At 36.5% G+C, this 21,894-nt stretch overlaps 1 protein-coding gene across 3 annotated transcripts; it reads left to right on the top strand.

The window, feature by feature from the left end:
• The first annotated feature begins 688 nt into the window (after positions 1-688).
• LOC100026824 (fatty acid-binding protein, adipocyte-like) lies at positions 689-21,555 on the top strand. 3 transcript variants are annotated; one of them, XM_007486903.2, is made up of 5 exons: positions 704-1,833; positions 12,649-12,741; positions 19,518-19,690; positions 20,795-20,896; positions 21,387-21,555. In XM_007486903.2, the coding sequence occupies exons 1-5, from the start codon at positions 813-815 to the stop codon at positions 21,444-21,446; spliced, it is 1,449 nt and encodes a 482-aa protein (XP_007486965.2). In that variant the 5' UTR covers positions 704-812; the 3' UTR covers positions 21,447-21,555. The 3 variants fall into 3 exon arrangements, with proteins under 3 accessions (XP_056680123.1, XP_007486965.2, XP_007486966.1); XM_007486904.2 differs by lacking the exon at positions 704-1,833 and adding an exon at positions 11,966-12,359; XM_056824145.1 differs by lacking the exon at positions 19,518-19,690 and having other exon boundaries at positions 689-1,833; positions 21,387-21,409.
• The last annotated feature ends 339 nt before the right edge of the window (positions 21,556-21,894 follow it).

Here is a 21,894-nt window from a genome sequence, read left to right as displayed (position 1 = left end):
AAGAATCTGAGGGCCCAGAGAAGTATTGGCTTTTTTTCAAGATCACATAGGTAGACCCAGATCCTCTTACATTATAACCTACATTCTTTTCACTACACCACACAGACAATTGCTATCTGCCTTGCTCCTTATTCTGCATCTTTAAAAGTACTAAGTCATAGTACCACTTATGTCTCTTTTTAGCCTTAGGGAGTTGTCCTCAAATTTCTTCCGAAAATTCCTTTTTTCAGTCTTCCTGCAGAGCCAGCTCTTCTCCCCATTCTTAATCATCTCTGAGCAGAGAGTTTTTTCCAAGGCTTCCATTCTCATTTTCCCATTAAGCAAAACATAGAAATATCTGAGTGTGGTATGGCCAGTGTCCCCAGAATAGATTGATAGGTTACAAGGCATAAGTGAGGCCAAGTGCAAGGACAAAGGGTCTTTGGTACATATTTATTAGTATCATAACATTTTCTTTGGTAAAAAACAGAGGATAAGCTGAATGTGGGGTACTTTATATATCCCAGGCTTTGGAACACAATGAAGTACAGAATTTGAACTAGTAGGTGCCCATCAAGATTAGATAACAGTAAAATCAGTTCAGAAAGAACTCAGAATGATAATGGTAGAGTGTTTACTACTTAGAATGTTTTTTTTGTGTGTGTGTGTGGGACATAGAATGTTCTCATTGGTCTAAGGCCTGGGAGACCTGGTTTCTATGGTTACTTCAGCTAGGTTATTCATGGTCAGATTTCCAGGGGCTGTCAGCTTCTCTGTGTCTCTTTGGGTCCTAAGTAATTGGAGTCAGTCAAAATACCCATAGTGGTGAAACTATGGCACGTGTACCAGATTCATCATCCAGAGCCCCCTCTGCATCCAGACCCCATGTTTCCTCATCCCAGAAATCACCAGGGTTGACTAAAAAGCCAGGGCTCTCATCCCAGAAATCACCAGAGTTGGCTAAAAAGCCAGGGCTCTCATCCCAGAAATCATCAGAGTTGGCTAAAAAGCCAGGGCTCTCATCCCAGAGGTCACCAGAGTTGGCTAAAAAGCCAGGGTTCTCATCCCAGAAATCACCATATTTGGCTAAAAAGCCACAGTTCTCATCCCAGAAATCACCAGAGTTGGCTCGAAAGTCAGAGTTGTCATCCCAGAAATCACCAGAGTTGGCTCGAAAGCCAGAGTTCTCATCTCAGAAATCACCAGAGTTGGGTCGAAAGCCAGAGTTCTCATCTCAGAAATCACCAGAGTTGGGTCAAAAGCCAGAGTTCTCATCCCAGAAATCACCAGAGTTGGATCAAAAGCCAGAGTTCTCATCCCAGAAATCACCAGAGTTGGGTCAAAAGCCAGAGTTCTCATCCCAGAAATCACCAGAGTTGGATCAAAAGCCAGAGTTCTCATCCCAGAAATCACCAGAGTTGGATCAAAAGCCAGAGTTCTCATCCCAGAAATCACCAGAGTTGGGTCAAAAGCCAGAGTTCTCATCCCAGAAATCACCAGAGTTGGGTCAAAAGCCAGAGTTCTCATCCCAGAAATCACCAGATTTGGGTCAAAAGCCAGAGTTCTCATCCCAGAAATCACCAGAGTTGGGTCAAAAGCCAGAGTTCTCATCCCAGAAATCACCAGAGTTGGGTCAAAAGCCAGAGTTCTCATCCCAGAAATCACCAGAGTTGGCTAGAAAGCCAGGGTTCTCATCCCAGAAATCACCAGAGTTGGCTAGAAAGCCAGAGAGAAGTGAATCCTGGATGTCCCCTTCCTCTTCTCCACTCTCCCCCTCTTCTCAACACCCTGGGACCATCATCTGCCCCTCTGCCCAGCAGCTCAAAGGGAGTGTTTCCTCCCCCACCTCTGCTGGTAAGATGGCAGGGGTGGGGGGTGGGGGAGTGGGGTAAGGGACTCAGTTTGGGCACATTGTCTCTAAAAGGTTCACTATCACTGGTCTGTAGAGCTCCATCATCAGCATAATTAGGTAACACAAACAAATTAAGATAATTAGCATAGCCATTTTCACAGAACCTATAATCTTCATTGTACCAAAATGGGATCAGAGAGTTTAGTAAAAGGTAGCAAACCTAAGGTTAGAAGCCATCCTTTATTCATACCTCAGTGTAAATTAGTTTAATCAGTTTACTTTCTGTTTCTGAGCTTAGGAAATAGAAGTTCTGTGAGTTGAGAACAGAGGTGGTTAAGGACAAAGAAAGAAGTGAATTGAGAAGGGAAAGGTTAGGTTGAAAATAGGCCAACAGCTCTGCTATTTACTCCCCTACTTGTAGCATCACCTATCTTGGCTTCTCTGGGACTTAGTTTTTTCTTGAGTGAGTAGGACATAGGAATGATAGATTGTTTCAGGGCTTAGGTAGCTCTCAGCACATAGAGATGTTGCAGCATGAACCAGAATTAAAAATGACATGATTTTTCAGGTCCAGAAAGTCAGGGTCAGGGCCAGGAGAAAAATAAAATAAATAAAATATAGGTCTTAGCCCCAAGTACTTTGCTGTTTAATGTGGGATATAAACAAGGGCACCAGGCTTTGATTTCTGTACTTTTTATCCTGTAAACAAAACCCAGCTTGAGAAAGACCTATATTAGCATATGCCTTTTTGTTTTTGCTGTTCTCTTTATCAAGATTGGTCTATCTGGTCTACAAAAGAGGAAATCTAGGCAGTGAAGAAAACTGGATTAAGATCTCTTATGCTTTTCTGCCAAAGATTGCTAGAGGAAGCTGGGTTTAATAAAATAGTTAGCCTTGCATTTCTAAAGTGCCAGAGAGGGATGGGTCAGCCATTTTCCTTAGAGAAATTAGTGAAACTGCAGGGATTGATCCATGTGAGAAGTAGTCCTTCCCTCCCCAAGATGAAGTAATGTGAGAGGAGCTGAGGTTACCAAGCCCACCTTCTCATTAAAATATCCTTCAAACAGGAATGCCAGAGGAAGTCCAAAGCATAGACTCTCATGTCAATACAAGGAAGACAACTCTGGAGATAAAAGACTGTCAAGCTCTTGCTCATCACCTTGATAGAATTAGAAATGGAGTTGTACCTGTCTTTTATTAGAAGACCATATGCTTCTATCAATAATTATACTCGAAGTGACCTCATTTTATTTATTATTTAAAATTCTGGGTGCTATAGCATAGTGTAGATTAACATATAAGAGCCTGAATTATGAGGAGCAGGAGTTTTTGTTATGCCTTTTGGGTGAAAGACATTGAAAAGCTCCAATTGAGTCTACTGGCTGATTGTTGATGGAAGAAAACTTGTGAGGCTCAGTTACTAGGAGAATAGCCCACAGAGACAGCCAGAGATACTGAAGTAGCAGACACCTAGGCTCCTATCCTCTAAACTGGTGAGTACCAATTGAGGAGAAAAATCCATGGAAGGTGGCTGTTGTGGTGACTGTGGGGAGGGAGTTTCAATATGAATATATACAAAATAAAAATGATAATTTTGAGAGGTCAGACACTGACAGATGGCTGTGGGGATCAGGAAATTATTTTGTAAAGAACATGATACTTGACCTGCTTTGATCTAAAAAATTCCTCACCAGAAACTCTCTACATACACAAAATTACAGGTCTAGTCAAAGAAAAAAATAAAGAAAGACCATCTACTGAAATACCTAATTTATATTGTTCTTACATTAAGTTTTAAATGTTATCATAAACTTAATAAGTACTAACAAAAATTTTAAAACATAAAAATCACACATAAAATTATGAAGCACAATTGATATGAAATGATTCAAATGAATTTAATTATCTCCAGGGGTGAGAGCATTTTTGGAACATGGGCACACTTTTAAGGGGGTCCAAAAATTGACAAGTCATTGAATACTTTTGCATTCCTCATTTGGATGGCAGTTATATTAGGAAGGTTGAAATATTTCTTAATACTTTAATTGAAATTGTAGATGCAGGGGGATGTAAGTGGCTAAGCAGATAGAGTGCTGGGTTGAGGGCCAGGAAGACCCAAATTCAAGTCCTTCCTTAAATACTTCTTAGCTATGTGACCTTGGAACAAATAGCTTAACTTTAGTTCCCTCAACTGTAAAATGGGAACAATAATAGCACCTACTTCCCAAGGCTGTTGTGATGATAAAAGAACATAATATTTGAGAAGCACTTAGAATAGTGCCTAGCTCATAGTAGGTACTATATAAATGCTAGCTATTATTATTATTAGATAAATAACAATAGAATAAGGTTATTCTTCCCCCTCCCATAAATAATAATTGAACTTAAAGCATCTTAAAGGCAGTTTAATTCATATTTGCTTAATTGTTTCTAGAATAATCAATGGTATACAGTCCTAAAGGGCTTTTCGAACTGTTTTAGGATAAACCTCAGGATTCATTCCCATTATTCTTCAAATTCAATAGATATACACTGATAATTTCACTTAAAAAAATAACCCCACAGGCTTGTGGTAAAGTTTTTTTTAAAAATTAATTTATTTTTATTTTAAAATATTTTCCCATGTTTCCACTATTCATTTTCTATCGCTCCTCTGTTCCCTCCTGCCTCCCAGAGCCAACAAGCAATTCCACTGGGTTGTACAAATGTTATCATTTGATATTTATTTCTATATTATTTATTTTTTCTATAGAGTGATTTTTTAAAAGCCTAATACCCAAATCACACACCAACATATACATGTGATAAGTGATGTCATAAGTTTTACTTTAGCATTTCTACTCCCATAGTTCTTTCTCTCAATGTGGATAGCATTCTTTTACATAAGTCCTTTAGGAGTGTCCTGGCTTGTTGCATTGCTCCTAGTAGCAAAGTCTATTACATTGGATTGTTCCACAATGTCTTACTTTCTGTGTACAATGTCCTAGTTCTGCTCACTTCACTCTGCATCAGTTCATTGAGTTTCTCCCAGTTCATATAAAAAGCCTCTAGATCATCAATCCTTATAGCACAATAATATTCCATCACCATCATATACCACAATTTGTTCAGCCATTCCCTGATTGAGGAACACCCTCTCGTTTTCCAATTTTTTGCCACCACAAAGAGTGAGATTATGAATATTTTTGTACAAATATTTTTTCTTATTATTTCTTTGGGGTACAAACCCAGCAGTGGTATTTCTGGATCAAAGAGTATGTATTCTTTTAAAGCACTTTGTGCCTAATTTCATACTGCATTCCAGAATGGCTAGATTAATCTACAACTCTACCAGCAATGCATTAGTGTCCTGATTTTGCCGCAACCCCTGCAACATTTATTATTTTCCTTTATGATGTCATATTGGCCAATTTGCTAGGTGTGAGGTGGTACCTCAGCTTTGTTTTGATTTGCATTTCTCTAATTATGAGAGATTTAGAACACTTTGTCATGTACTTATTGATAGTTTTGATTTCTTTATCTGAAAACTGCCTATTCATGCCCCTTGACCATTTATCAACTGGGAAATGGCTTGATTCTTTGTACATTTGACTTTACTCCTTATAAATTTGAAAAATGAGACCTTTGTCAGAGGTTTGTTATAAAATTTTTCCCCCAATTTGTTGCTTCCCTTCTAATTTTGGTTGCATTGGTTTTGTTTGTACAGAAACTTTTAAATTTAATATAAAATCAAAATTGTTCATTTTATATTTTGTAGTTTTTTCTATCTCCTGCTTGGTCTTAAATCCCTTCCTTTCCCATATATCAGACAGGTATACTAGTCTATGTTCACCTAATTTATGATTTCCCTCTTTGTATTTAAGCCATTTACCCACTCTGAGTTAATCTTGGTATAGGGTATAAGATGTTGATCTAAGCCTAATTTCTGCCATACTGTTTTACAATTCTCCCAGAAATTTTTGTCAAATAGTGGGTTCTTGTCCCCAAAGCTGGAATCTTTGGGTTTATTGAATACTATCTTGCTACTGTCATTTACCCAAAGTCTGTTTCATTGATCCATCCTTCTATCTCTAAGTCAGTACCATATAGTTTTGATGATAGAATAGTTTGATATCTGGTAATGCTAGGCCTCCCTTCACATTTTTTTCATCATTTCCCTTCATGTTTTTCCAATTGTTTAGATCTAGTTTTATTTGTATGAAGTGTTTTGTAGTTGTGTTCATATAATTACTGCATTTGTTTTGTATAGGATTTGTTATCCCATATTCACAGTTGGCAGATAGATTCCTAAATATTTTATACTGTCTAGTGATTTTAAATGGAGTTTCTCTTTCTAATTTCTGCTGCTGAATTTGGTTGGAAATACACAGAAATGCTAATTATTTATGTGGGTTTATCTTATATCCTGCAACTTTGCTAAAGTTGTTAATTATTTCCACTAGCCTTTTAATTGATTTTCTAAGATTCTTTAAGTATACCATCATATCTTCTGCAAAGAGTGATAGTTTAGTTTCAACAATGCCTACTTTAATCCCTTCAATTTCTTTTTCTTCTCTAATTGCTATCACTAGCATTTCTAGTACAATTAAATAAGAGAGATGATAATGGGCATCCTTGCTTCACTCCTGATCTTATTGGGAAGACTTCTAAGTTATCCCCATTGGAGATGATACTTGCTGGTGGTTTTAAATATATACTGTTTATTATTTTGAAAAAAATGCCCTTCTATTCCTATACTTCCTACTGTTTTTAATAGAAATGGATTTTGAGTTTTGTCAAAGCCTTTTTTTTGCATCTATTGAGATAATTGTGATTTCTGTTGGCTTGATTATTGATATAGTCAGTTATGTGGATAGTTTTCCTAATATTAAACCACCCTTATATTCTTGGTATAAATCCCACCTGATCATAGGGAATAATCCGTGTGATAATTTGCTGTAGCCTTTTAGCTAGTATTTTACTTAATATATTCACATCTATGTTTATTAAGGCCTGTAGTTTTCCTGCTCTGTTTTTGGTCTTCCTGGCTTGGGAAACAGTACCATATTTGTATCATAAAAAGAATTTGGTAAAACTCCTTTGCTCATTTTGTCAAATAGTTTGTAGAGTATTGGGATTAATTGATCTTTAAATGTTTGATAGAGCTCACTCGTGAATCAATCTGTCTGTGGGGATTTTTTTCTAAGGGAGTTTTTTGATGGCTTTTTCAATTTCTTTTTTCTGATATGAGGTTATTTAAGTATTCTATTTCCTCTTCTGTTAATCTAGGCAATTTATATTTTTGTAAATATTCATCCATTTCACCTAGATTGCCATATTTTTTGCCATATAATTGGGCAAAATAGTTTCTAATAATTACCTTAACTTCCTCTTCTTTATAGGTGAGACCACCCTTTTCATTCATGATACTATTAATTTGGTTCTCTTCTTTATTTTTCTTAATTAGATTAACCAATACTTTATTTTATTTGTTTTTTCTCTCCAAAATACCAAGTTGTATTCTTATTTAATAGTGCAATAGGTTTTTTTTTTTTACTTTCAATTATATTAATTTCTCCTTTAATTTTTAGGATTTCCAATTTGGTTTTTGTCTGAGAGCTTTTAATTTGTTCTTTTTCTAATTTTTTTAGTTGTATGCCCAATTGATTAATCCCCTCTTTTTCTTTTTTGTTAATATGGGCACTCAGGGATATAAATTTTCCCTTGAGTATTGCTTTTGTTGTATCACAAAATTTTTGATATGTCTTTCCTCATTGTCATTCTCTTCAATGAAATCATTAATTGTTTCTCTGATTTGTTCTTTAACTAAGCAGTTTTGGAGAATCAGATTATTTAATATCCAATTAATTTTTGATTTGCCTCTCCATGTACCCTTACTAATTACAACTTTTATTGTTTTTTAATTTGAAAAATTGCAATTATTATTTCTGCTTTTCTGAATTTCTTTACAATATTTTTATGCCCTAGTACATGGTCACTCTTTGTGAATGTACCATGTGCTGCTGAAAAGAAGGTATATTCCTTTTTATCCCTTTTTACTTTTCTTCATATATATATATTGACTAATTTTTCCAAGATTTATAAGATTTCATAACTCCCCTTTCTTATTTATTTTTTCATTTGATTTATCTAGATCTGACAGAAGAAGGTTGAAATTTCCCACCAGTAAAGCTTTACCATCTATTTTGTCCTTGAACTCTAATAGTTTCTCCTTTAAAAATCTGGATGCTATACTATTTGGTGCATACATATTGAGTACTGATATTTCTTCATTGTCTATATTGCCTTTTATCAGGATATAATTATCTTCCTTATCTCTTTTAATCATCTTTTTTTTTTCTTTGGCTTTGCCACACATTGTGATTGTGACTCCTACCTTCTTTTTCTCAGTTAATGCTCCATAAATTCTGCTCCAGCCTCTTACCTTTACCCTGTTTGTGTCTACCTGCCTCATGTTTGTTACTTGTAGACAACATATGATAGGATGTTGGTTTTTAATCTACTCTGTTATCTGCTTCCATTTTATGGGTGGGTTCATCCCATTCACATTCAGAGTTATGATTACCACCTGTATATTCCCCATCATCTTGATTTCCTCTTTTGGTCCTGCCCTTTCTTCTTTCACTATTTCCTTTTATACTAGTGTTTTGCTTTTAATCAAGACCCCTTTTCCCCACTCTTATTTTATTTTCCTTCCTATCCCCTCCCTTCTTGTTCCCCACTTATTTCTCTTTAAGGTCTATTAATCACCCCCCCCCAACCTTTCCCTCACTTTTAATACTCCCTGCCTCATTCCCTCCATCCTTTATTTTTTTAAACTTCCCTATAGGGTAATATAGAATTCGATACCCCAATAGATCTGGCTATTCTTCCTCTCAGAACTGATTCCACTGAGAATAAGGTTTAAGTATTACCTATTACTACTCTCTTCTTCCCCTTCTTATAATAATATTCTTCCCTCCATTCCATGCTCCTCTTTATGTGGTATAATTTATTCTATCATTCTTCTTCCTTTGAGTTCCTCTTAGTACCATCCCATTTCTTTGTCTCCTGCCCCAATTTTTTTTACATATGATCTTTAACAACTTAAAATCACAAGCTCTGCTTATGAATGTTTCTTCTATCTAGTATGATAATGAAAACAATTTTTAAGAGTTATAGATATAATTTTTCCATATAGGAATATAATAAATTTTATCTTATTGAAGCCTTTAAAAAATCCCCCCACCCCCCTTTCTTAGTTACCTTTTTATGTTTCTCTTGAATTTTGTATTTGGACATGACATTTTCCATTTAGTCCTGGTCTTTTCTTTAGGAATTCTTTGAAGCCTTCTATTTTATTAAATGCCCATGCTTTTTCCCCTGAAAGTATATAGTCAGTTTTTGATGGGTAAGTGATTCTTCATTGTAGACACAATTCCCTTGTCTTCCTGAATGTCATATTCTAAGACTTGTAGTCCTTTAGTGTGGAGACTGACAGATCCTGTGTAATCCTGACTGGGGATCCTTGATATCTGAATTTGCTCTTTCTGGACATTTGAAGTATTGTCTCCTTGGACTGGAAGCTTTTGAATTTGGTTATAAAAATTCCTGGGGGTTGTGTCTTGGGGATTTAATGTAGGGGGTGATCTATGGATTCTTTCAATATCTATTTTGCCCTCTTGTTCAATTCAAGAATATCAGGGCAATTTTCTTGGATAGTTTCTTATAGTATGATGTCAAGGCTTTTATTTTGTTCCAAGCTTTCAGGTAGAACCATAATAATCAAATTGTCTCTCCTAGATCTGTTTTCTAGGTAAGTTGTCTTTTCATTGAGATATTTCATGTTTCCTTCTATTTTTCCATTTTTTTGATTTTGCTTTATTAATTCTGACTGTCTTGTGAGATCATTAGCTTCTACTTGCCCAATTCTAGTTTTTAAAGACTGATTTTCAGTTATGATCTTTTGATTTCCTTTTTTGATTTGGTCTACCATGGTTTTTCATGGTTTTGGTCTACCATTGGCTTTTCATGGTTTACAGTAGGTCATTTCTGCTCTCCAATTTGCTTATTACTTCATTTGATTTCTGTGCCTCTTTTTCCATTTGGGCTATTTTGTCTTTTAAGCTATTATTTTCTTTTCAAATTACTTCAATTTCTTTTTCCTACTTTTCTTTCCATTTTTCTTCTATCTTTATTACTTGGTTCTTAAACTCCTTTTTGAGTTCCTTGAGAGCTTGTGACCAATTTCCAATTTTCTGGGAAAGTTTGGATGTGTTTGCTTATTTGTTACTCTCTGCTATTGCTTCTGTATTTTGCTTTTTTCCTCCATAGAAATTATCCAGAGTCAAGGGTTTTTCTTTGCTGTTGCTTATTCCTTTTGCCTCTAGTGTATAGGGGTTCCTGCATGTTGGTAGATATTGCTTTTTTAGCTTCTGTCTTGCAGGGCTTTGCCTTGGTAGTATCTTCCCTTTTCAGTCAGAAGCCCGAATGAGGATTGGTAGATCTGTGATGTTCTTTGTGTAGCAAAGGTTGAAGTGTTTTGCCCTGAGGCTATCTTTCCAGCCCCTGCTGCCTCAACTGGCCAGCCTTGTTTCTGCCCAAGTTCCATATTCTGCTACCCAGGCTTTACGCTCTACAGCCTTGAGTGTCAGGTCTTACTGCCAAGGCCTTGCACTGCCCTCTGGGCTAAGTCTGTGGTGCTTTCAGCCAGCCCCTGAGAAATTAGAGATTGCCCCATCCCATGTTCTGACTCTGGTGTGGTAGGTGGTATGGGGGAGGGGTGATCAGCTTGCGCTTTAATTAGTGCAATTTTGCCCCCTTGTAGCTTGGGAAGCCTCAAACACTGCCTACCTTTAAGGCTATGTCCAGTGGATGAGCCCCTTTACTTATCTGGTTTTGATTTCCGTCCTTTTGAGATGCTTTGTAATGATTGGTTGGAAGGAGATTCAGATTGAGACCTCTACTATGATGCCATCTTGGCTCTTCCTCTTGTGGTAAAGTTTAAATCAAGATGTAGACCCCATTTTATGCTCAGCTAAATACATATTCGTGGAAATATTGTAGGGAAATTTCATTTATGGGGCCTGATTCTTCCTCAACGAAGGCTTCAAAAAATTCTTTATTCTGAATATTTTTTCCTCTTGGGAATCAGCAAATATTTATTAAATAAATATTCCAAATATGCATCCTCAACATGAATCCTGTGCTTTAATTTGCAACTATTCCGATATCCCCCTTTAAGTTTGCCTCTATCTTTTATTATTCATTTCCAGATTCAGATTTTGCATTACTTTGGAAAGCATACCATTGTCTTTTTTTATCTACTGAAGCATTTCCTTTGGTAAGAGTTCCTTCTGCTATCATAAAAAAAAAAAACCTGTTCTGTTGGTTGTAGAATGCTTATTCCATATCAGTTGTTGCTATAAATATGATTATTATAGGGGCATTAAGAACCTTCATATCCACTCCTCCTAAGGTACTTTTTGAATTGTCACTAGTTCTTAGATTATTGCAGTGATGAATGTAATTTCTTTCCAAAATGGCTATGCTACCAGGATATAGTTCAACACCAGCACCCTTTAATAACAATGTCATCAGTCAATAAGGCAAGTTTTGTAGCTAGATATTCTCCAGGATATTCTCACAGGAAAACTACTGGGTCACCACTATAACAGCTATCCAAAACCAGATCTAAATCATCATGTTACTGGAGAAGTGTGTCTGAGGGTAAGTCTTTAACTATTTCAGTTGTTATCACTTTTGTTACAATGTGAGTTATAGTTAAAGGTCTATGAACTCTGAGGCACAAATCTTCCCACAACTTCAACAACCCACAGAGCATAACAGTATCATAGTATTTTTCCCAACACACAACAGCCTCTGCTTCATATGGGTCTCCTTTCAAATTGCGTTGGTATTCAATTAGTTCCACACTCTTATTTTTGTACTTCTCCAAAGTTTTTTAAAAACGCTATGCAATAGGACCAGGGATTGTACCATCCTGTATATCACACCACATATTAATTCTTTCTTACAGTTAGGGCTGTATAGTTTTCACAACTTTCTTCATCATTCCAGTCTCTCCAAAGGAAGTCAGAAAAATCTCAACAAGAACTCCAACATATGGCATAGAAGCTTCTTCATAGTTGACAAAGAACAACTCTGGATTTGTCTTGTAGACACCAAACCATCTGTCTTTCATCTTTAATTTTTTGGACAGATACTTGCTCATTGCTTCATCAGCATCCTTTGCCTTGCAGCCCTGGGTGTAATAGAGCGCCACCTTCTCCTCCCGACACGCACACAGGCGGCAGCGGCTGGCTGCGCGGCAGCGGCTGCGCTGGCGCTGGCGCCGCGGCCTCCGCCTCCTCCACATCAGGCACCAAGAACAGGCCTCCCTCTTCTTCCTCCTCCTCCTCCTCCTCGCCTTTGGCGAGGCCGTCAGCCTGGAGGATGGGCAGGACCTTCAGCCGCTGCCTCACCGGCTCCCGGCCCGCCTTAGCGCCGAGGGTCGAGGCCCCCTCCACCGCGGATGCCTGGCCCCGAGGTAGAACCGTTGGCCACTTTTCCCGCCCAGCGCCTCTTCTGAATATTTTATAATGATTTTATAATGATTTAAGACCCTTTTTTTCCTTTTGGCTGTACAGCCAAAGACCACATGCCAGAAAGGGAACTAAAGTAGAAGAATTTGTAACACACACAGTTACTTAGAAGAAAAAAATGGAAAGGCTGGTCCTGAAAGAAATACTCAGATGTAGTTTCCAATTGGTCATCACATTCTCTAGGTACCTAAAAAATACCAGTTTCTTAAAGACCACTGTTTCCTTTTCTTACAGAAACCAAGCCCAGCGCCAAATTGCCAGAAGGGTTTTTAGGAACCTGGAAACTTGTAGAGACTACCAACTTTGATAGTTACATGAAAGAACTAGGTAAGGATTAATTTTTCATTTACTTGGATAGGAATATTTTTTTTTCTTTGTAGAGGAATCAGGCTTATGACTTAATACATTTCACATTGGAAGGGCTGACCAGATTAAATATTCCTTCCTCTTCAGAAAATATGATTTGCACTGATTTTCTTTTACTTCTCTATTCTAAATGTTTTTAAAGTTTTCATTTAGAAAAAGAAACGTATGTGAAAGGGTTTAGTAGAGTTTTATTTTTTGACATATAGCTAATAGGAATGGTTATCTTCTTGATTTGCTATTTCTCATCTCTTCCATTTATTAGGCTCATTGCCTATTGCCTCCCCATCTGTAGAAACAAAGAAATATATTTGCAGTCTAGTATAATGTTGTGTAGCAACTTCCATTTGAAATGCAAACACTGAAATGCCCATCTTAATTTATGCTATGCTCTATTCTTGCTTCCTTTCCAGGATGAAAACATAGCTAAAATGATTTAGCTTTTCCCTTACAGTTAATAAGGGGGCAAAGATTATTAAAAGAGCCACAGGATTGGGCATCAAGGTTGGATGTTGATTGTTTTGCCTGTTTTGCCATAAAGCCTATTCTGATAATGGCCCTTTCTTCACATTTGCCTTTTTGGAAAGGCTTAGCTATGTTTTTGGACTTGAACTATAGATTTGTGGATATCAGCTTCCCATTCAAAGTCAGAGTCTAGCTCTAACCATCCCAACCCATCTGAAGTGATACTATGAAAGTAGTGAAGAATTCAATTGAAGAGGGCTTTTGATATTCTTACTGTATTTATTTTAGTCCCTGCCATGATTGAATATAAACAAGATTTGAAAGAGAGAGAAAGAGAATGAGCAATGCTAATATAGATAGGTGAGAGTGCATCCCCTCGTCAATTATTTTGAAGCAAGGAACAGGGCAGTTAGCACCCCAGTTCTTGTACTTTACAGGGGCCACAAAAGGAGGTTCCTTTTTTTAACAGCATGTGCTCAGTGAAGACTTTCCTGAAAGTAGTGTTTTGGAGGAGGGAGATGAATTATGCAGTATTTAACGTGGGAATCAACATTTAAGTGTGTGTCACTTTGTATAGTGCCTGGCACATAGTAGGTCCTGAATAAATGTATATTGATTGACTGATTGTCACTTATGGGTTGAAAAGTCCATGGCTTTTCAAAAGCTCCAACCTTCTAAAAAGATAATGCACCCTTCTTGGTTTTCCAAAACTACTAGATGTTGGCTTGTAAAAAAGAGGCAGAAGAGTGATCTAATCTTGTATTGATTCTTATGTAAGAACATGATCACACATGCTAACTTTACTGTTCAGATAGATTGTGTGAGGGACTGGAGTCTGAGTGCTTTAACTAGGGACTTCCTTTAAAATATTCATTAAATGCATTTGAATCCTGTATAAACAAATCACCATATATTACAAATAATCAATTGATTTGAATTATTTAAACCATTTTAGGGGGAAGGGACTGGATTTGTTTTTTCCCTGGAATGGGATATACCAACTAAGAACTCTATCAGTGCAGATTGGGACCTGCCTTGCAATTTATAGTCTCAGAAATCTACACTTGGATTGAATGCTTTGCCCAGGGCCACACAGTTAGAAGCAGAGTAGAGGCACTAGACTTTTCTGACTCTCAAGTCAGCTGTCCATCCACCGGGGTAGGTACCTCTTTAATCTTTTGTTGTTCTTCAGTCATTTCAGTTGGGCCCAACTTCTTGTGACCCCATTTAAGATTTTATTAACAAAGATATTGGAGTGGTTTGCCATTTCCTCTTCCAGTTCATTTTAAAGATGAGGAACTGAAGCAAACAAGACTGAAGAACAAGAGCCAAACCGAAGCAAACAAGGTTGTGAGTTGCCTGAGGTTACATGGTTAGTAAGTAGCTGAGGCCAAATTTGAGCTCAGGATGCTGAATCTTTCTGACTGGAGGCCTCACCCTGTAGCCACTGAGTCACCTAGGTGCCTCCCTTCAATCTTAAAGCAGTCATAATGAATGACTGGGATCAGACCCTGAGAAGCGGCTTTAGGAGGGGAGAGATTGTGACACTCCAGGTTACTCAAGATGGCAAATCAAAAATCAAACCTCAGATTTCCTTATCATAAAGTATAGTTTCTACTTCCCATGATGTTGCATTCATTATATTGTAGAATGTTTTCATATTTGCCAAAGTCTTGTTCACCATTTACCTACTTTTTTTTTAAATTAGGTAGCTTGTTTTAACTGAACTGACTGCAAAATTAGATCTGACTTAGCACCAGTTTTGCCCTCTTTCCTAGCTTTTTGACTTATTTCCACCTCTGATATTTTTTGTGATATCTAAGGAAGTAAAGAAAAGAAAATTTATAATTCTAGATATTTTGTTAAAATTTATTTATAAAGACTTGCCTTCCATCTTAGAATCAATAATGTATACTGGTTCCAAGGCAGACGAGCCATAAGGATAAGGCAGTGGGGGTTAAGTGACTTGCCTAGGGTCACACAGCTAGGCAGTGTCTGAGGTCAAATTTGAATCCAAGATCACCTCTCTCTGGGTTTGTCTCTCCAACCATTGAGTCACCTAGCTGCCCCCTAGTCCTAGGTCTTTAAAAGACTTTCACTATATGAGTAAAACCATATAACTTTTGTTCTGGAAGACACAGAGAGTATCTTGGCCCACTCTTTCATCTTATAGATGAGAAAGCTAAGACTCAGAGAGTTTAAATATGTTCAAGGCCACATGCTTAGCAGACCCACAACCTCCTGGCTGCTCTCCCAGCTTGGCATTCTCTCTTTTCATGAGACCACCTTGCCTCCTGGTCATCCTTCGTAGGATTTGTGCCTGTGCAAAGTTCTCTGCAAATGTTATGTAGACAGTAGCTATCATCATCCCTAGGTAGTAGAGGCAGTAGCATCACTGGGGTCTAGTTGGAGAATGGCCAGTTCTTAAGAAGCTTGCCCCATCAGATGCTTAACAAATGTTTGTTGAGATCACTTGAATTGAAGTGTAACATTTTGTGGAAAGGAGGTTTTCTCAGAACAGTGCATTCCCTTTTCTCTTTTTCATAGCCTCTCACCTCCAGCCTGGACATCCTAGGCTTGAATGAGGAATCTGAATGTAATAGACATTTTATAGTTCCTCTGTCAAGGTTTTTATTTCAGTTTAACTCCCCCCAAAGGCATAGTGATGTGCTGCCTAATGTAGTGAGTCAGTGTGGCAGGATGAAAGGAGGGCTGGCCTCAGAGTCTGGAAGACATGAATTCAGATTCTGGCTCTGTCATGTGCTTGCAAGATGACCTTGGGCAAGTCATGTAACCTCTCAGTATTCCAAACCAAAGGTGTCCAACATGTTCCGGAATGCTTCTGGACCAGATTAAAATGGAATTGGGGAATAACTTAACAAAATAAATAAAAATACAATAGAACATAATATTAATAAGTAGGTTTCTAAGCCCCATTTTCTATGGGAGTTTGACATCACTGCTCTAGACCATTGTTAGACAATATGATGTATTAGAAATGTCCCCTTGCATTATTAGCAGAGGGACTTTCTCTTACCCACCTCTGCCCCTAGAATTCTCTAGAGAAGGCAGTCATAGGTCCAGATCTATCATTCTCTCTCTCTGTAGAGCTGATGTTCTCTTCACCCCATTGATCTTTCTCAATCATCTTGGTTCCACTCCATATTAAGTGGTCTGATGTTTTTTTTTTGGGGGGGGGGGAGGCTCTGGACCAAGATGATTTCATTGGTATGGAAACTCATGATGCGGAAATTTCAAAATTGACTGTCAATTCCACTGAAATTTGTAGTTTTGGAAAAATGTCTGAACATTCTTGAAAGGTGAAGGAGCTTGTGGTCACATAGCCATTATGTAGGACTTAAAAACAGGTCTTGCAATCACCAAAACTAACCCATTATCCACTAAACCTGGCCCCCTCACCATAAGACAAAAGTAAGAAAAATCACATCTTTGGGGAAATTAAGCCATGACATGAGTTCAACAGTAATTTAGAAAAAGTGTGTCTGAATATGAGGCTTGTGTAGCAAGAGAAACTAACTTAAAAGGGTTAATCTGCAGTGAGTGATCAATTCTTGGAATCATAATTCCTTACTTAAATAATCCTATCTAAGAAAAAGAAATTGAACAAGCCATCAAAGAACTTCCTAAGAAAAAGTCCCCAGGACCAGATGGATTCACAAATGAATTCTTTAAAACATTTAAAGAACAACTAATCCCAATACTCTACAAATTATTTGAAAAAATAAACAAAGAAAAGGAATCTTACTAAATTCTTTTTATAACAGAAATGTGGTACTGATTCCCAACACATGAAGACCAAAAAACAGAGCAAGAAAATGACAGACCAATCCTTAATGAACGTAGACGCAAAAATGTAAATAATATATTAGCAAAAAGACTACATCAAGTTATCACACAGATTATTCACTGTGATCAGGTGGGATTTATACCAAGGATGCGAGGATGGTTTAATATTAGGAAAACATCTACATAATTGACCATATCAATAATCAAACCAACAGAAATCACAATTATCTCAATAGATGCAGAAAAAGTCTTTGACAAAACACAACAGCCATTTTTATTAAAAATACTAGGAAGTATAGGAATAGGAGTAGAGGGGCCATTCCTCAAAATAACAAACAGTATATATTTAAAACCATTATCAAGTATCATCTCCAATGGGGATAACTTAGAAGTCTTCCCAATAAGATCAGGAGTGAAACAAGGATGCCCATTATAATTTCTATTATTTAATATTGTTATAGAAAAACTAGCAATTGAAGAAGAAAAAGAAATTGAAGGGATTAAAGTAGTTATTGAGGAAACTAAACTATCACTCTTTGCAGATGATATGATGGTCTACTTAAAGAAACCCAGAAAATCAACTAAAAGACTAGTGTAAATAATAACTTTAGTAAAGTTGCAGGGTATAAGATAAACACACATAAATCATCAGCATTTCTGTATATTTCCAACCAAATTCAGCAGCAGGAGTTAGATAAAGAAACTCCATTTTAAAATCACTCTAGACAATATAAAATATTTAGAAATCTATCTGTCAAGACAAACACAGGAATTATATGAACACAACTACAAAACACTTTTCACACAATTACACTAGATCTAAATGATTGGAAAAACATGAATTGCTCTCGGGTAGGACTAGCTAATATAACAATAACGACAATCCCACCCAAATTAATCTACTTATTCAGTGCCATACCTATCAAACTACCAAAATACTTTTTTATGGAATTAGAAAAAATTATTACAAAATTCATATGGAAGAACAGAAGACCAAGACTATCAAGGGAAATAATGAAAAAAAGAAGTGAAGGATGGGTAATCATAATTCCTTTATAATGAATAGAGGTTCTTTTTTATGACCAAACATAGCTAGATTCCTCCATGTCACAGAGATTCTTGACTTGGGGTTCATGAACTTAAAAAAATTTTTTTTGGTAACTATATTTCAATCTAACAGATTTCCTTTGGATGCATTTTATTTTATGTATTAAAAATATTATTGTGAGAAGGGGTATGTAGAATTTACCAGGGAGTAAATGAGGGCTATAAAACAAAAAGGGTCAAGATTCTCTTGGCCAAGGACATGCAATTAGTGAGAAGTTAGACAATCTAAATTTGGTCATGCTTCACTCTCACTAAGGCACATTTATGATATTTTAAGCTATCAGTGAATCAATAAGTATTTATGAAGCTCCTACTATGTGCTAGGCACTGGTTATTTGTTCTGATGTGTCCCCATGATGTCAGGAGATAGGTGACCAAGTATGGTGTTTAATGATGCTGATTTAACTTTTTGTCTTGTTTGGCTTTGTGTTTTTTTTACCATATTATCCATCACTTACAATGCTGACCCTCAAGCTTGTTCAGGTTGTATTCTCATAAAGAGATATGTTAGTGTCTTTATTCCCAGTGCTGCTGTCAGGATCTGAGACATAGGATCTTAGAGCTGTTATGATGAAAATTTTCTCAAGATAATCATTTTGGGGAAAGAATGTTAAGTTTATTGATTATATCAGCTTATTGATTAGGTCAGCATCATAACCAGTGAAATGACATAGGTCAATGACCATCTCAAATGACTAGAGATCCCCAAACTTGATGAGGTTGATCAATAAATAATTTCAGAAGATCATTATTCATTCCCTACCTTGAAGACATCTCTAATTGACAAATAACTAATTAAGAGATGGTCCATCAAACTATCCATCCCTCTCTGTACCCACTGGTTGACAGTTGATGGTTTGCCATGTATATAGGAGAAGAATCATTGCAAAACCTTCCTGCTAAGCAGAATCTGTGAAAGGATCACATTCCTAAGAACAAAGAAAGTTCAAAAGTCTTTAGACTGGATGGTGTCTGATGTTCACAGAAATTCTATCCTAAAATACAGTAACTGATTTGGGCTTTTCTACCCTAGGACTTTGATATGAGAATTAATAAATTCCTAAAAAATAAATTCTCAAAGAACATTTACACTTGTCTACAGGACCTATAACTTTCATGACAAATCGATGATGTGTGTCTTTAAGCCTTAATTCTTTCACAAAATGTTCTCTGTATATTTTTCCTGCAAAAGGAAAGCAAGGCCTTTTAGGAACACATTATCATCCTTGTTCTTTCTTAGAGTTAAAAGAATAATAAAAATAATTTTAAAAATTCTTAATAGAAAACTAACTTGGAGTTGTACTAAGGATTTCTGCTCATAGTAGAATCAAAAAGAAAACATTGTCTTTTCTGAATTTTAGGAGTGGGTTTTGCCACCAGAAAAGTGGCAGCCATGGTTAAACCCGACATGATCATCAGTATTACAGACGATATAATTACCATTAGAACAGAAAGTACTGTTAAAAGTACTGAGCTTTCCTTCAAACTGGGCCAGGAATTTGATGAAGTCACTGCAGATGACAGAAAAGTCAAGGTGAGGAATACAAATTCCCTCTATGTTAAGGGGCATTTCTTTTTTTAAAAAGAATTTTCATTGGTATCCTTTGTTTTGCATCAACTTCATTTCTCACTATTCCCTTCCTTTTCCCTACCTTGAAAAACATCCTTTATAATAAAGAAAACAAAAGAAAAAGGAAAAGGGCACTTTGAGAAAACTAACACATGAATCCAGTATTAATATCTATTTTTCACAGTCCCTATGTCCACAGTGAAAGGAAGGTAATTTACCTTCTCATATCTCTTCTGTACATCCAAGTTTTGTCATTATAGTTATATAATGTTCAGTTTCTTTTTTGTTCTTTCCATTTACATTATTGTAGTCTTTCTATGTTGTTTTCCTAATTCTGTTTACTGTGTTCTATTTCATGTCTTATGATGCTTCTGTATATCTTCACATTATTTCTTTCAGCACTGTAGTATTCTTTTTTTTTTAGCACTGTAGTATTCTGCTAGTTATGTACTGAAATTAATTTAACCTTTTCCCAAGAAATGGACATCTGCTTTGTTTGCAGTTCTTTACCACAACTACTACCACAAAACAAATCTATGGTAAATATTTTGGCACATTTGGAACATTCCTTTCTATCTTTCCTCTCTTTGGAGTGAGCTGTAGAGTTTTCAGGTGAAAAGCTATATTCATTTTAGTCACTTTCTTGGGACTAATTCCAATTTTATTTCCTTAATGCCCAATTCATTGTTTTATCATTAGGGCTTGCCTTTGTCTATACCCTACAAATCCATCTATTTCCATCTTTGTCATCTTCATTCCCCCAGCCCCCACTAAGGTGCAGAGAGAAGGTAAAATCTCAGAGTTGTTTTGACTTGTACTTCTCTTATTATTAATGATTTGGAACAGTTTGTTATATGGTTGTTAATAGTTTATAGTTCTTCTTTTGAGAGCCATTTATATCCTTTGATCTCATCTCCATTCATTAATAGCTCATTGTCATATACCACAATAAGAAAAAAATGACTAACCCATTGAAAATGTAAGTCATGTGAGAATAAGTATGGTGGCTGATTCTCCTATATCTCCAGGGGACACAAAGAGTTTCACTAAATATTTTTCTTCTCATAGTCTCTCATAACCGTAGACGATGGTGTACTGATTCATGTTCAGAAATGGGATGGAAAAACAACCACAATAAGAAGAAAAATAGTGGAAGATAGGCTAGTAGTGGTGAGTAATTTACAATCATTGACTTCAGCACAGTTCTTGTGATGCTGCAGAAGAGAACTCTTTGGAGGGAGACAGAGAAAGCCTAGATCTGAGGTTTGCCTCTGCTCATTTATTACCTAAATGAACTTTGATGAAAACACTTAATCTTTTGGTGCTTCAGTTTCCTCATCTATGAAGTAAAGAGGTTGTACTGGATGGACTGTGAAGGCCCAGCCCTAAGGCTGTGATGCTAGATAACCTCATTTTCTGTGTATAGAGTAGCTAATTGCCAGCTCTGCCTTGGGACACTTTGGAGAAAAAAAAAAGGGGGGACTCTTATGTCCATAGTTGAGCATATTCTGAACTCAGCTGTGCACTGATATTACTAAAGAAGAAATATTGCTCCTACCTTCTACTAAGTTGAAAAAGAGAAAAGAAAAGAACCCCTCTGTCCTTTCATCATCTTTATTTTACCTCAGATGTTTAACTCTCACCTCTTTTTGTTTCGTAGGAATGCCTCATGAAAGATGTTACGTCCACTCGAATCTATGAAAGACTCTCGAAGGAGTGATTTCTCAATGGACCAAAGCTGCCAAACCACCACTTTTTGTCATGTGTGTGTTATTAAAATCAATGTGGTTCTTCCTGATTAAATTGGGAGAAATCCCATTTGCAAAACATTTATTTACTCCTTTCTTTTTTATTCATTCAATAAACATTTTAACACTAAAATCCATGATACATTGTTCACTGTGGGACCGCAAAAGAATTATGACTTCTCTTGATATTTTAAAATAAATTTCCTCCTGGAAAATTTGTAGTTGACAAGGGTACTTGCAAGGGGGGAGGACAATAATAATCATTTTAAAATAACTTGCTTGTGATCCCTTTACTGGCCAATAATCCCAAAAGAATCACACTGTCATCTTTATATAGAAAAATATTTCATTAAATTGGAATTCATGACAACTCAGATATACTATTCGTGCTTCAGTATTCCTTTGTGACTGAACCAGATA

The sequence above is a fragment of the Monodelphis domestica genome, chromosome 3 (genome assembly GCF_027887165.1).
Source record: "Monodelphis domestica isolate mMonDom1 chromosome 3, mMonDom1.pri, whole genome shotgun sequence".
In the NCBI taxonomy this organism is placed as follows: Eukaryota; Metazoa; Chordata; class Mammalia; order Didelphimorphia; family Didelphidae; genus Monodelphis; species Monodelphis domestica.
Note: the sequence above shows the minus strand (reverse complement) of the source record. Positions and strands in the feature narration are given on the sequence as shown.

Coding starts and splice junctions, on each gene's coding strand:
- LOC100026824 (XM_007486903.2), top strand. CDS start 813: ATGGCACGTGTACCAGATTCATCATCCAGAGCCCCCTCTGCATCCAGA. Junction 19,691..20,794: donor CAGATGACAGAAAAGTCAAG/GTGAGGAATACA, acceptor TTCTTCTCATAG/TCTCTCATAACCGTAGACGA. Junction 20,897..21,386: donor TGGAAGATAGGCTAGTAGTG/GTGAGTAATTTA, acceptor TTTGTTTCGTAG/GAATGCCTCATGAAAGATGT.